General features: G+C 45.4%; 1 protein-coding gene across 1 annotated transcript; it reads right to left on the bottom strand.

The window, feature by feature from the left end:
• Window positions 1–6,045: 6,045 nt before the first annotated feature.
• gpd1b (glycerol-3-phosphate dehydrogenase 1b) lies at window positions 6,046–15,887 on the bottom strand. Its single transcript, XM_072665654.1, has 8 exons — window positions 15,765–15,887; window positions 11,665–11,842; window positions 10,527–10,667; window positions 8,627–8,765; window positions 8,391–8,503; window positions 8,063–8,299; window positions 7,861–7,967; window positions 6,046–6,804 (listed from the first exon to the last, which is right to left on the bottom strand). The coding sequence occupies exons 1-8, from the start codon at window positions 15,803–15,805 to the stop codon at window positions 6,708–6,710; spliced, it is 1,053 nt and encodes a 350-aa protein (XP_072521755.1). The 5' UTR covers window positions 15,806–15,887; the 3' UTR covers window positions 6,046–6,707.
• Window positions 15,888–16,512: the final 625 nt, after the last annotated feature.

The raw sequence follows: 16,512 nt of genomic DNA, 5'->3' as shown, positions 1-16,512 counted from the left end.
TTTCAGCGAGAGCCGATCTGATTGGTCGCCTCCACCACGAAGGCTGTAAACACACGTGACTGATGACAGCGTGGTCACGCCCACGTAGGCTCGCTTGGCGATTTGATTCGCTGAAGCGGGGTGACTGACAGGCGCTGTCAGCGCAGACCCGTCCCGCCAAAACGGGTTAATGTCAAAAGATAATAAAATAATAGAAATAAATAAATAAATGAGTATAAATACAATTAACTTTTAACATAATTAATGTATTTTCTGTTTTTAAAGTCCGATTACATAATGCAGATTCACAGATTCACATTGCCAAAATAAATGACTGCAATTTACCCGAAATTATTAATATATAATAATTCATATATATTTATATTTTTCACTAAATATGAAGTGTGTCGCGTGAGCCTTTTAGCATTTAGTATTTAGCATTAGGGGGATTTGTTTACATTAGCCTGTCTTGCTAATTTACTGTGCTCTTAGCGGCTAATTGGCTAAAATGTTAGCACTAGCTAGTACTTTTTAAAGCATATTTTGAAAGAAAAGTCATTTATTTATTTATTTTAAATAAAATTAAACTCATAACATGACGTAGTATCTTTACTTAGTTGCGCCGCAGTAATATTTTATTTTATTGATTTAATTAATTAATTAATTAATTAATTAATTAATTAATTAAAAGTAGTGCCATATTTGTGAGATTTGGCTGTTTAGCTACTGAGTTACATTTTAGTCCTTCATATTTAGTTGCTAATTTATTTTTTATGTATTTTAATTCTGTTACAATGACGACAACATCTGTACAGCTTTTGAGCAGCCGCTCCTCCAACCTTTTCAGTTTTAGCATTTTATTTCAGACCAAAATGAGACGAATAGAGTCTGACAGACTTCAGATCCTATACAGATAAATGGCTGAATGTGCCAAAAGGCTTTAATACACATTATTGAGGACTTACGTAGTTTTTGAGCTGCTAATTTTACGCTCCCGCTCTAGTACATGTTTGGCCGTTGCTTTAATTGCAGCTCAGATTTGAGATTTTGACCTTTTTTTAACTCGGTTGTTTTCGGTACGTCGCTCGAGTCAGTACTTGTCGGTACTTCACAGCGGCGCCCACCCCTGCTTAGCACGTGCAGTGAGAAGGCCTACAGCACAGCAGCAAAACTACAGGGCCTGCGTCCACACACAGCCTGTTGGTGGCGTGGAGCTCAACTTTTCCCACAAGAAACTCTGGGCTATTTTTGTAGTCCTCAGAGCCTGCAGGTCGCGAAGGACGTGGGTTTCACATGTGAAAGTATGTAAACCATTCACAGAGGTGTGTGGAGCATCCTATGCTCATATGCAAGGAAAAATATTGTAAATAAAAAAAAACTTATTTGGAAGTATCTTTCCAAAGCGGTCAGAGAGGTCATGTAGAGGTCAGAGAACTCCAGCTTCCAGGAACTGCGAAGATCCCCAAGGTTGAGGGCCAAGCAAGTGGTGGGCTTTGGGGTACTCCACCTTGGGCGCTTGGTCCGCCTAAGTCCACCTAAGTCACACTGAAGTCTGAAGTCTCTGTGTCTCTCTCTCTCTCTATATATATATATATATATATATATGCCTCTGAAACCAAATTATCAATATTATTCACTTAACCTGTCAGTGGTTTTAATGTCATGGCTGGTTTCTGACCCTGTATAAAATATATATACAGTTCAGGTGCTTCTTACTACAGGATGTGACAATACCATTTTTACAGAGACTAATAAGTACAGGCTGAATTCAGGCTATGATGGCTGCTGCTGCTTCTATATTTGGCTAGTGGTTAATGAAAGCCTTCATGGCGTGTGACGCTGGAGCTTGTATGGCTTTGGTCATGTGCAAAGCAGCAAAACCCCCCTGTAAAGCTTGAGAGAGCAACTTTTGGCCTTGATTGACTGTTCAGACGTATACGCCTTCAAATAGTGCACAGGTTGAATACTATTATGATATAAATGTATAAAGCAAATGGAAATGTGTTATTTATTATTTAATTTATTCATAAATTTGGCAACATCCCTGATGTGAGAAGGTCACATGCACTGCACTGGCGTCCTCCACTGTTCCTCGCTCAGTGGGCAGAAGAGAGAGCAGCCCACCATAGTAGAGAGGTTTAGTCTACTAATATAAATAATAATAATAACCATAATAATGTTTTGCTTGGATTATACATCATATTTTTATGCTGTTGGACATGTACGTCATATTGAGGCCTACGTTTCAAGCAGACTCCCTTGAAGTTGTACATTTATTTAACAATGGTGACACCATGTGGTCAGCCTGTGAACTGCAGCTGAGTTGAATGACCTTAACGGTTCTCATGTTTGCCTGTGGAGACCTGACTGTATTTTTTTCGAGCCTTCCTGCACTACTAGAACTACTTATGACATTATACAGCTTATATACTTTCCATAGAAAAGCACTGACAATATAATAGGAACATAATAGGAAACCTTATGTCATAATTCTTGTACACTGGGCTGTGGGGGAGTGGAGCCGTGTCCTCTGAAACGACAGACCTCTATCCAATACCTTCTATATGAATTAGAGTGTCAGAAATAATCATCCAATATCCAATTCTTACAGCAATGCTCCGACATCTAGTGTAAAAACCCTCCACTCCATTGATTTCAGGAGAAACGCAGGACGAGCAGATGTCCACAAACTTCTGGACATGCAGTGAGAGTGCTGCCATGGAGTAGTTATGTAATTGTTTGATCTTTGAGGTGAAAGAGGATCCGGGTTAATTTACTCTGCCAACCCACTGTCCACTGCCTCTTCCACATGCTTCTAATTATAGCTCTACCTTTGCCCGATGGACAGCAGTATTAATAGAAGTCCCCTTGGGCGAGCCTCTCTACCCTAAACTACTCCCAGGATCCCAGTCTCTGGTCCCTGATAAATGTCCGCAAATCAGCGAGGCCTTTACGAGGCAGTTACCAACTCAGCGATTTCTTTACAGTGGTGGTGAATGGGCCAAATTGTGACAAATCTGAAGATTTTGGGACTATTTTGCCTCAAAATACCATGCATGTAATCCTGCGCCATGAATAAATAAAACAAATTAATTTCAAAAAGTACATTTTAAGCAAAAAGCTTCTCTCTCATACTCTCAAAACTACTGTACACTGACATCTCAGCAATCCGGCACAGAATTCATAACCTTTTAATGTAAAGGGGTTTTCTGGAGGGACTATTTTGCCTCATAACGCCCCCTGTGTTCACTCTCGCAAAAACACACACATTTTAGGCCTTATCAAAATTAGCATAAAACAATGTCACAGACTTTGGGGAATTTTTCACAAGACAATCATGTTTACCATTTCTGTCCATTCGCTCAGTAAACACACACACACACACACTAGTGAGCAAATGTGCCCAGAGCACCCAGTGGCCCCCAGTGGCCCCCAGGGAGCAAGAGCCAACAGGCTCAAGGGCTTGCTCAAAAGCCCATTAGTGATAGCCTGCTGTGCATAAGTCTCGAACCCTCAACCTTGTCATCAATAGCCCAGTGCATTAAAGGCTGAGCCACCACTGCCCCCTGTGTGTAGTGTAACTCTTTAGAAGAACAGCAGAAACAGTTACTCTGACAAAAGCAGGATACGCTCTTTTTTTTTTTTTAAATACCCTTGAATTCAGAAGAGACATTGAATGAGCAGGTGTCCCAATACTTTTGTCCCAATACTATAGTGTATATAAGATCCTCATTTAGGCAGCTGACAAAAGTGAAAAGTGATGGAAATTAGAAAGTTGGTTGGCATTTCTGAAGGGAACATTAGCAAGTGAACCTTTAGCAGACCGAGCTGTTCGCAGCCCGAGCTGTTCGCAGACCGAGCTGTTAGCAGACCGAGCTGTTCGCAGACCGAGCTGTTCGCAGCCCGAGCTGTTATCAGACCGAGCTGCTCGCAGACCGAGCTGTTAGCAGACCGAGCTGTTTGCAGACCGAGCTGTTCGCAGCCCGAGCTGTTATCAGACCGAGCTGTTAGCAGACCGAGCTGCTCGCAGACCGAGCTGTTAGCAGACCGAGCTGTTAGCAGACCGAGCTGTTTGCAGACTGAGCTGTTCGCAGACCGAGCTGTTAGCAGACCGAGCTGTTCGCAGACCGAGCTGTTCACAGAATCAGCTGTTAGCAGAATGAGCTGCTGAGCTGTTCACAGACTGAGCTGTTCGCAGACCGAGCTGTTCACAGACCGAGCTGTTAGCAGACCGAGCTGTTAGCAGAATGAGCTGTTCACAGACTGAGCTGTTTGCAGACTGAGCTGTTCACAGACTGAGCTGTTAGCAGAATGAGCTGTTCACAGACTGAGCTGTTTGCAGACTGAGCTGTTCGCAGACCGAGCTGTTCGCAGACCGAGCTGTTCGCAGAATGAGCTGTTCACAGACTGAGCTGTTTGCAGACTGAGCTGTTTGCAGACTGAACTGTTCGCAGACCGAGCTGTTAGCAGACTGAGCTGTTCGCAGACCGAGCTGTTAGCAGAATGAGCTGTTCACAGACTGAGCTGTTTGCAGACTGAGCTGTTCGCAGACTGAGCTGTTAGCAGACTGAGCTGTTCGCAGACCGAGCTGTTAGCAGAATGAGCTGTTCGCAGACTGAGCTGTTTGCAGACTGAGCTGTTCGCAGACTGAGCTGTTCGCAGACAGAGCTGTTCGCAGATAGCTAGCTTTTCTAAACTCAGCCCAAGGCTAAATCCCATGTTCTGAAAGTATAACGTTAGCCATGAAGTGTCTTTACGAAGTGTCCGAGAAGCAGCTAAGGCTGGGAAGCTGAGGCTCTGGGTGTTCTTTGCTAAGGCCGGGAGGAGAGGCGTTAGCTCTCTAGAAAAGGTCAAAGGTTCAGTCTTTGGAAATGGTAAAGGTGAAGAGTTTAGGGTAGCACACAAGGGCTCAGGGAGTCAGGTTTCACATTCGGAGTGTGTGGCTAAGAGCATGAGAGCAATCGACAGCCACAGAGCCTCACAGACTGAAGAGTTAAAGGAGCTAGCCTTTTAGCCTGCTAGCCTTATTGTCATCCATTACACTGTAAAAGCTGAGCGAGCTAAGCGGTGTTAGCCACACACTCGTCTGCAGTCTGCTAAAGAGCTAGCGTCCCATTTTTGCTACAGCAAGTTACCGACTGCTACTCCTCTGGAAAGGTTTTGCATTAGGTGTTATTTTCCACACATTTGCTGTGAGGACTGATTGCATGCAGCCACCCGAGAGCATCAGTGAGGTCAGGTACTGATGCTGGATGGTCAGTCCTACCAATCCAGCTCATCCCAATGGGAAGCATGGAGCTCCAATACTTCAGAGAACTCGGTTCCACTACTCCACAGCCCTGTGGGGTGCTGGGGGGCTGTATTCCCCTCAAAGCCGGCACTTGGCGTCCAGCACGGTGACCTTAAGCTCATGCTCATCCCTCCGGGGTGTCCTGTTCTACAAATGCTTTTTCTATAGAGATTAAACAAGCTGTGTGTGTGTGTGTGTGTGTGTGTGTGTGCAACTGTGAATGCCTGTGTCAGGAACAGGTGCACCCTGCAGGGTCCGCACGGTACATCTTCCCCTCCGAGGCCCACTTACAGTAAAAGCTGCTTTGCTCTGCTCCTCATTCAAAAATCAGGAGCCAAAGTGCTTGTCCATATGTTTGTGGACACCTCTTCATATGAATGAATGCAGTCCGCTACTTGAAGTTGCACCCATTGCTGACACAGCTGTGCAAAGGCACACATAGAAAAGTACTGCCAATAGAATAGGACTCTCTGGAGCCTGGATGCCAGGTGTGGGCTAGAGTGGAGTGTAAAGCCCCCTCAGCATTGAGCTGTGGATCGGTGGAACTACAGGGTGGTTCTTTGGAATGATGGATGGTGGTGCTCCATCCAGAACTTTCAGGATGAGTTGAGGAGTTGGGGATGATGAGGTGGGATGGTGATCCATCATCCAACATCCTGACCTTGTCAGGCGAATGCAATGAAATCCTTACAGCACAACAGTGGAGCCGGTTACTCCAACAGAAGCCAGCATACAAATACAACCCTGAAATGAATCAAGTCCAGGCAAAACAGACGAACAGACTACTGGGTATTGTTTTATTAAACTGAAATAATTTATTTGGAAATGGATTCTTCTGAACAGCTTACTGCATCCGGAGCCAGGTGGCTGAACTGCATTAAAAAAAGTCAGTGCACTTACTGCATCCTTAGATATCCTGGGTGGGTGGGGGGGGGGGGGGGGGGTGTTTCCTGTTTAACAGAAAACAAGTGTCCGGACAGAGTTAAGATTTAGGCCGAAGGCATTTTAAGGCACTTTACACCCTCAGTTGCCACAAGCTAGAACATTAGAACACAGGCTAGTGTTAAAAAAAGCCTCCCGCTCCCTTCAGAGCAGGTGTTTTTAAGACGAATAGGGACGTGCTGTAGCTCCTATACAAAATATAGCTATTCTTAGGGACACAAGACAGACAGACGATGTGATGCAAAGTCCAGTGTTTGAGACGCGGGGACGCAGTTAGCCTTTTGGAGAGGAAGCCATGAGACTGACAGCATTTCTAAAACAAGGGCATCTTCAGTTCTTCAGTTCAGTCCTCAGTTGAGAACTAGTCTCTTTCTTCCCTTTAAAACGTTTGTGGATATGAAAAATAGGCACAGTGAACTCAGCCCTTTGGCCCCCCCACCTAAACTTAAAGCTGGTGGCTTTTCAGCTTGGCCAATCGCCCGGGTTGGTCAGGGAGTTACATGTGTTCTGGGTGATTCTGCAAGCAGTTGATGAACTCTGTGACGGGATGGCTCTGGAAGCAGATCTGGTACACTGCGTTGAACAGAGGGAATCTGGGAGGGGGACAATACACATGTTTTAGAAGACAGTGCTCAATATACAGGTCAATACACAGGACAGTCTATCTGCATGCATCAGAAAATATGTAATTAAAGGGGCCATACTCTATATTTTTATTTTAGTTTTTATCCCGAGGTCCATTTATAATATTTGTGTGGTACCAAAGTACCAAAACCAGGCAATATCATTTATTATTATCATTATTATTATTATTATTTATCTCTGAGTATTAAACAGGCAGTTTCTCATATTGTGCCTTTAAAAGTAAACAAATATATATATATATATATATATGTAAAAGAGCTGTGTTCTGACTGGCCACCCTGTACTGTGCTGAAACACTTCAGGCTGAAACACTTCTTATTAACCACCAGTATGACCAGTTTGACCAAGTGTTCAACCGGCCCCACCAAACTAGCCAACCAGTATGACCAGCTTGATGACCAACATGGTCAAGTTGGTATTGCTGACAGACCTGCTAGTCAGCCAGCTCGTTGACCAGCATGACCAAGGTGGTTGACCAGCATGACCAAGCTGACCAGGCTAGGCAGCCAGCTTGTTGACCAGCATGACCAAGGTGGTTGACCAGCATGACCAACCTGACCACCAGTATGACCAGTTTGACCAACTGTTCAACCAACTCTACCAAACTAGCCAACCAGTATGACCAAGTTGGTCAAATTGGTACTGCTGACAGACCTGCTGGTCCATCAAAAACTCAATTGAAAGCATACGCTATGCTGGTCAAAAGCTAAGTTGGTCAATCAGCATTAAATACTGACCAGCAATATTCAAAACATGCTGCTTATCAGCTGTTGCTTATTATATTGCCGTCTCCAGGTTTAACCCTAATCTGTTCCACCTAGCCCAACGTAGGGCTGGGCTAAAACTGCATCAGATGTTAGACACTGGTCAATATTGGACACTGCAGGACGGTGGACCTCCAGAAGGTGGGCTATAATGGTCAGTTATGTTCTACTCTTTAAAATCTTGAGTTTTTTAATTTCTCGTCTGTCATTAACGCATGGAAAAGCTTCATCAACACTCACTTGTCGACCATGTTTTTGTGTTTGAGAATGTGGTTCACTTCAGCTGCAGTGGCTGGACCCTGAAGCTTCTGCCCATTCAACATCTCCTTCTCCAGCTCCTCGATCGTCTAAGGACGGCAGCAGCACACATTTCCCATCAAAATCAAAACAAACAAGATGCCGCTACTCAGACAACATCCAGCTGAAGCAGCCACACACCAACCTTGCCCGTTTTGGCGAAGGCCTCGCCGATCTTGCGGTTGCGTCCTCCGTAACAGGTGGTGATGAGGTCGGCCACCCCGCAGCTCTCCAGGAAGGTGGCCGGGGAGACGGGGCCGGCTGTGCAGAAAATCCGGGCAAAGGCGATCATCTCCATCAGACCCAGACGGATCACCGCAGCCTTGGTGTTGTCACCGTAGCCGAGCCCATCGCAGAAGCCTGCACCAACCGCCACGATGTTCTACAATAAAATGAGAGAAACCTGAGCCCAAACCGAGCCTGAATTTGCTCAATTCTCAGAGAGAATGGCTGAACAGCACTTTAGAGCTCACCTTCAAAGCTCCGCAGATCTCCACAACATCCGCCTCTTCCACCACAGTCACCCTGAAGTTGGTGGTTTGCATGAGTTTCTTCAGCAGGGGCCCATGCTCCTTGCTTTTACAGCCTAAACCATGGAGCCGAAGATATACAGCGATGACTCAGGGATACTCTGGGTCTACATACTGTTCTTCTCATTCTCATCATATATGAATTATACTAGTGAGGTCAGCATTTATGGTCCACTTACCAATAGTGGTTTCACAGAACTTCTCCTGAGCAACCTCATTGGCCAGGTTGGCTCCCATAAGCACAGTCATGGTGATGCCCAGTTTTTCTTTGATGACATCAGAAATGAGCTTCAGCCCATCTGGACCCTCATCCACACCCTGGAGGCGGAAACATCACCAGGTTGTTTCACAGACACAGGAACCCACTTTGCCCCAGTGGAGAATCTGATAAAGCAGTGGTTCCCAACCCTGGTCCTGGAAGAGCCCCCACCCTGCACTTTTCAGTGTTTAGGAGCGGAAGACCACTAAAGACAGGGAGTTCTCCATTTAATGTTGCTATACAGTTGCGATTGTATCCCAGGTGGTTGCTATGGTGTTGCTTGATGGTTGCTAGATTACCCCAAGGTGGCTGCTATGGGGTTTCTAGGTAGTTGCAAGGTGGGTGGTTGCTAGACAATTACTTTGATGTTGCTAGACAGTTGTGACTGTATCCCAGGTGGTTGCTATGGTGTTGCTTGATGGTTGCTAGATTACCACAAGGTGGTTCCTATGGGGTTTCAAGGTGGGTGGTTGCTAGACAGTTACTTTGATGTTGCTAGACTGTTGCAAATGTATCCCAGGTGGTAGGTATGGGGTTTCTAGGTAGTTGCAGGGTGGGAGGTTGCTAGGTGTTTGCTTTGATGTTGCAAGACAGTTGCTATTATATCCTAAGGTGGTAGCTATGGTGTTGCTTTATGGTTGCTAGATTACCCCAGGGTGGCTGCTATGGGATTTCTAGGTAGTTGAAAGGTGGATGGTTGCTAGACAGTTACTTTGATGTTGCTAGACAGTTGTGATTGTATCCCAGGTGGTTGCTATGGCATTGCTTGATGGTAGATATATTATGCCAGGTGGTTGCTATGGGGTTTCTAGGTAGTTGCAGGGTGGATGGTGGCTAGACAGTTACTTTGATGTTGCTAGACTGTTGCAAATGTATCCCAGGTGATTTGTATGGGGTTTCTAGGTAGTTACAGGGTGGGTGGTTGCTAGGTGTTTGCTTTGATGTTGCAAGACAGTTGCTATTATATCCTAAGGTGGTAGCTATGGTGTTGCTTTATGGTTGATAGATTATCCCAGGTGGTTGCTAGGGGGTTTCTAGGTAGTTGCAGGGTGGATGGGAGCAGGGATGGGAACCAATGGGTTAAAGGACTCTGAACAACTGGACAGTGTTTACTCTCGGCCTGAACTACCTGAGGAACCTGAGGAACCTGAAGAACAGGTGAGTGGGTAGTCCTGGAGCAATGTTCGGTACTGCTGGAACAAACTGTGACAGTAAGTACCTGAACACCTCAGGCCATTGTTTTCCAGACCCAGATTAAGTCTAACCCTTAGACTAATTGATTGATTGATTTTAGGACACATTCTTGGATCCAGCTCTACATGTAAACCCTTCAACACTAGATTTATTGGCTCATATGCTGCAGTTTTCTTGTATTTTATTTTGAGCCTTGAGATCTGATTGTAATGCATTGTGGGAATCTGCATCAAAAACAGTCAGAAGCCATTGGAGTCATTTTTCCACGACAACTTTCCATCCTCTCTTTACTCATTAGAATTAAACGGGCTGCATCGTTACTGTGCCTTTAAGACTACATATGCTGTATGCAAATGCCTGTCAATGTTCTGATTGGCTGCTCAGTATTGTGCCTTGGCAGCCCAAAGCAGTCCAGGCTAAAACTCTTTCAGTTTGGGTGGGTGGAGCTAAACTGCTGTAGACAGAACAGGCAGATGTACTGACTGCAGCTTTGTTTTCCGTGTATGGAATGTGGGATAAAATCACAACGTTAAAAAGAGCTCATGATTTAAGCCCCTTAAGAACCTCTAGATCCTCATGAATAAATGATGAGATGAGTGAACCGTTAAAAATTCTACACCACTTGCCTTGATCAGAGACATTCCCACAGCGTCCTTCTTGATCTGCCCTTTGATCGTCTCGCAGATCCTGTTCACGAACTGGTGTGGGATCACAAAGATCAGAACGTCTGCTCCTTTCACAGCCTCGACCACGTCTGGAACAGCCACCTGAGACCAAAACAAAAAGAACAGCTTTAAGCGGTTACTTTGATGTTACTAGACAGTTTCAATTGTATGCCAGGTGGTTGCTATGGTGTTGCTAGATGAGTGCTATAGTGTTGTTAGGTGGTTGTTATGGTGTTGCTAGGGTTGAAAAATGGGTGCTATAGTGTTGCTAGGTGGTTGATAGATAGGGGCTATAGTGTTGCTAGGTGGTTGCTAGATGGGTGCTATAGTGTTGCTAGGTGGCCGCTATAGTGTTGCTAGATGGGTGCTATAGTGTTGCTAGGTGGTTGCTATGGTGTTGCTAGGTGGTTGCTATGGTGTTGTTAGGTGGTTGCCATGGTGTTGCTAGGGTTGCTAGACGGGTGCTATAGTGTTGCTAGGGGGTCGCTATGGTGTTGCTAGGTGATTGATAGAAAGGTGTTGCTATAGAGTTGCTAGGTGGTTGCTAGATTCTATAGTGTTGCAGCAGAACTAAAACAGAGCTGTAAAACAGGCCAATTGCAAAACCCACAAACTGTTACATCACAGTCTTGGCTTGTTATATTTACACCTACAACATTAACATAAACAGGTTGCTATAGGAACCAGGACTCGTGACTACAGCTTTTACCGTGAGCCAGTGTCCTCAAAGAGGAGCTCAAACTTAGTAAGCGAGTACGCTAAACCCAGGAAAGCCAAACCTGGGTGCCAGGCAGGTGCTAGGCTAAAAGCAAATGCTAGACAACTAGCTTGCTAACGCCACGTCACACTGAGAGGACACAAGAAAGGCACAGCAACACTACCCAGTAATCACCAGTTACAAAAAAACGATGTTTCTCATACAGTGCTAAAAACTCAACCAAGCTATGCTATGCGGCTCCTGTGAGACACTGCGGTGACGTTAACTAGCCAATCACAGCACAGCTTATCTTTTTTATTTTATTGTATTTTATGAAATAATTGCATCGGAGCATTTTCACCCCTATAACCCATGCCACTGTTTACGTAGCAGGACACATACCACATTAGGAGGCAGCTTGTGTCCAGGCAGGTATTTGACGTTCTCGTGTTCAGTGTTGATGATCTCGGTCAGCTTGCGTCCGTTTACCATCTCCTCAAACACCCACATGTTCACCGTTGTTTCAAACGTGTCATACTTGGCTGCATTGGCCCCCACGATCTTGGCGATGGCAGAACCCCTGAGGAACGACAAAGATTTCAGGAATCTGAGCACTTACAGAGTAATGAGGAATGGCATAAGGGACATCGGTTACATCACGGCAGCTTGATGAGTAATTACCCTGGAGGAACACGGTTAATTATGAGCAATTTAACTCTTTACAGGCCTTAAACCTTTATGAGGCCTGCATTTTCCATTATTTTCAAGGGTATACTTGTTACTGAGGTTGCTGTGGTACAGTAGGTGGTTGCTAGGTGGTTGCTAGGAAGCACAAGGTGGGTGGTTGCTTTGATGTTGCTAGGCGGTTGCAATTGTATCACAGGTGATTGCTAAATGGTTGCTATGGTATTCCAGGTGGTTGCTATAGGGTTTTCCAGGTAGTTGCAGGATGGATGGTTGCTAGGTGTTTGCTTTGATGTTGCAAAACAGTTGCTATTGTATCCTAAGGTGGTTGGTATGGTGTTGCTTGATGCTTGATAGATTATCCCAGGTGGTTGCTATGGGGTTTCTAGGTAGTTGCAGGGTGGGTGATTGCTACACGGTTACTTTGATGTTGCTAGACAGTTGCAATTGTATCCCAGGTGGTTGCTATGGGGTTTCTAGGTAGTTGCAGGGTGGGTGGTTGCTAGGTGTTTGCGTTGATATTGCAAGACAGTCGCTATTGTATCTTAGGGTTGGTTGGTGTGGTGTTGCTTGATGGTTGCTAGATTATCCCAGGTGGTTGCTATAGGGTTTCTAGGTAGTTGCAGGGTGGATGGTTGTTAGAAAGTTACTTTAATGTTGCTAGACAGTTGCAATTGTATCCTAGGTGGTTGCTATGTTGTTGCTAGATTACCCCAGGTGGTTGCTATGAGGTTTCTTGGTAGCTGCAAGGTGGGTGATTCTAGACGGTTACTTTGATGTTGCTAGACAGTTGCTATTGTATCCCAGGTGAACGCTATGGTGTTGCTAGGTGGTTGCTAGGGTTTTGCTATGTGGTTCACAATCACAATAACTTTTACTGAAGGTCATTCAGGGAAACAAAAAAAAAAAAGGTTCCTTCTTGGATGTTCTCCAAAGAACCCTTCTGGCACAGTCACTGGTCATAGTGCTTGTTAGTGTGGGCAGCTACACACCGTGCAGCTCTGCTTCCTACACACGTCCAGCAAAGCAGCAACCCGTCATTAACCCTGGCCCAGGTTAGAAGGGGGCACGGCAGTGAAGGTGGGGGGGCGGAAAGTGCAGAATTGTGCAATGCAGCAGTTTGGCTGGCGGGGCGGTAGTCATGGCAACCCTCTTAGTCTTTTGGTAGTGGTGTTTCTTTTGAGACGTGACTCTGAGACGCAGCTTCTGCACCCATAAAAACCCACACCTCTAAAGTAATGCTAATTTCTAATAGCTTGTCTATGTGGTTTGTAATAGTGTATTAGCGCTAAGCTAACACTGGTGCATTTTCAGCCTGATCTGTGGTATAGTACATCCTCGCTGTCACGCAAAAACCCTGTTCCAGCCTCTATCTATCCCTTCAAATCGTCACTGTGGCGCACAAAGCCTTGTATCTCCAACAACAACAACAAAAACGCCTTAACTTTCAATGGAAGTCAGTGCAGCCATTTTGGAGCATTTCTATTGGTCCATCCATCATCAAATTCAGACGTTTTACAGGCACTCCTTCAGTAAAGAATTTCGGCAGACCCCTGTACACACTCGCGCTCCATAACGTATCTAGAACTATCTAGAAGAACTATCTAGAAGTAAAAATGATGTTCTACCTACAAGGAATCACAATGTGATTGGTTGTGGGTTATTTATTTCTCTGTCAGTTTCTAATAATGCTGGTTGTTCCTCTGGCATTTATAGGATTTCAGTTCATCTCCTGAAGTCCTAACCAATGAGAGAGCTCAACTGGCGTAATCTGCCTGGATACAGCAGAGAAAAAAATCTTTCAGGCTTTTCAAGAGTTTACCTCTTCTGTTTTCAACCAAAATTAAAAACTGTATAAACGTAAAAAATATAGAATAATTAAAGAGTAATTCTACAAAACTTTTTGGTTTTATGTTATGATTATATTAAATATACAATAAATATATATATTTTTATAAATAAATGACAGTCCTGGGACTGATTGGGCCTACTGTGAAGGCTGGGAAGAGGCTGAGGATTCCCTGAATTTCCCTTTTAGCCCAGAAACATTAACATTTGTAATTATATAATGGAATTATATAATGATGTACAGTTATGTAACATTATATAATACTATCGTATTATATAATAATAATAATTATGATATAATAATAGGTTTACTGGCTGTTAAATACCAGTATTGGTGTACTATACCAGTTAGTACACAAGGTTCTAGAACTGCAGACCGAGCACAGTCTTAAGTCTCCTCATTCTTAAGTAGTTGAACATTTTAAATAATTAAAAATACATATTTTTCATATTTTCATCTTTCATTTTTCAGGTGAAATACATCCGAACACTAAATGACAGTGTGCCTCTAACAGTGTACAGGACAGGCCATGAGTGCAAACTCCTGCTCCCGGTAAACAGAGCAGAGCATATTGATCCTCCTCAGAAACTGGACTCACTCTGAAGTGGACGAACAGACGCTGCTACGGTCAGTCAAACAACGCTCAACAAACAGCTGCAGCGGGAATTTCCCGAGCTGCTGGGTAGTAAATATGGAGGAACTGCACAGCAGTTCAGGGTCTGCAGAAGATCACGGCTTTGTTTAAGGACTGTCTGGTGTGTTTTTGCACTGGTTTGATTGATACAGCCCCCTGGGAAAGACCTCAGACCTCAGATCTCACCATTTCAGTTTCACCACACCCAAAAGGTGATCTACTGGATTCAGATCCAGTGACCGTGAAGAATCCATGCTGAAGCCACAGATTGAGACTGGTTCTGCTTTGTGACGTGGTGCAACATCATCATCATCATCATCATCATCATGCTGGATGTAGCCGTTAGAAGATGGGTGGCCTCACATGGGTAGCAGCAATACTCAAACAGCCTGGCCTGGCCTGTTCACATAAGGGACTTCATGCTGTCCAAATTCTGACCCTACCACCTGTGTGATGACCGCAGATCCATCAGACCAGGCTTCTACGTCTCTCCGGTCTTCAGCTGCTCAGTGCTGGTGAGCCTGTGCCGAGCCACTGCAGCCTCAGCTTTCTGGTCTTGGCGGACAGAAGTGGAACCTCTTCCTCCTGGTCCTCCTCGAGGTCAGACATGTCTGGAGATGCTTTTTTTTCTGCTCACCACAGTTGTTCGACCAGTCTGGCCATTCTTCACTGACCTCTCTGTCCTATCATCAGCAAGGCATTTCCAACTGCAGACCTGAAGGACCTCAGGAGATCGGCATTGGTCCTACAAGCCCTCGAACCAAGAGCACAACCCAGAATCACTGACATCACACATCTCTCCCATTGCTGTGGACTGCTGTGATATGATTGGCTGATGAGAAAATTGCATGAATGGATGCATTAGTCCTGCTGCCTCGCTGAAAAGCTGCCCAAAGCCTTTTTCGGTGTTGTGGTCATTTCCGCAACCCCATTGGACCACTGCTTTAAAGCTCTATTGCTTAGCAGTTCTTTGAAGGTTATTACTCAGCAGATTTCCACAGGTATGACGTCACAGCCAGCGTCCTGCTGTATTAAACTAGTGCACCCCCCCCAACCCCCCATCCTCCCAACACCATCACCACCACTACTACTACTACCACCACCATCACCACTGGAGAGCCCACCAGCGAGCACAGTGGGTCTGCAGATCTTTCCAAATGTCACCACAGTTCCCTGTGTCTCACCTGCTGTCTGTCTGTCTGTCTGTCTGTCTGCTATCACGACAAGGAAAGTTCATAGAGGCAGGATCAGTTTCTGCAGCCCAAAATAGAGCCGTGCTCCCTCTGCAGGACACCAGATGACCAACAGTGACGAGCGACGAGCAGGGAGACTTACCAGTTGCCAGAACCGATGATGCAGACCTTCTTAGCTGCCATTGTAGCCTATATGAGCGTTTCTGCAGGCTGGCTGGCGGGCTGGGTGGCGGGCTGGGTGGCGGGCTGGCTGGCTGGTTCGTGGAGCCACTTCTGCGCTTCTGAGAGCAGCAGAGCTGAGGAGCTCAACCGTATTTATAGTCCTCAGGAGGGAGGGAGGGAGGGAGGGAGGGAGGGAGGCAGTGCAGCTCACGCCCACTTTCACACACTCACTCATTTATGTAATACAGCACTGCAGGGGGGGGCTACAGCTGGAGAGACTGTAGTCATTTGGGTCTACAGTATTCTCAGGAGGTGTTTCTAAAGATTAAAGACACTCACAGGCCAGGATTAACCCTTATTGAACATACTGAGGTCCCTCACACTGAGTACCCCTCCAGCCCAAGACCCTCTTGCAACTCTTGCTGGTAGATGGTTTCAGATGGTGTAAGCTGGTCCTGGAGGGTCACGGTGGACCCCCAACTCAACCAAAAACATAGCCTGGTCTACCAACCTAGCTTGGGGTTTGATGGACTAGCTATAGTCAATCACCTTGACCAATTGGACCAAGCTGGGAGGAGCTTAGCTGGTCTGTTAGCAAGACTCGACTAGCCTAGTCGAGCTGGTAGATCAACTAAACCATTAAACCAAGACCCCCCCCCATCCCTCCCCCAAACTGGTCAACCAGTTTAACCAGCTTGAGGTGACCAGGCTGATCAGCAGGGATTTAT

Source organism: Salminus brasiliensis, chromosome 21, assembly GCF_030463535.1.
Source record: "Salminus brasiliensis chromosome 21, fSalBra1.hap2, whole genome shotgun sequence".
NCBI lineage: Eukaryota > Metazoa > Chordata > Actinopteri > Characiformes > Bryconidae > Salminus > Salminus brasiliensis.
The sequence above is the reverse complement of the archived record's forward strand: the minus strand, read 5'-3'. Positions and strand labels throughout refer to the sequence as shown.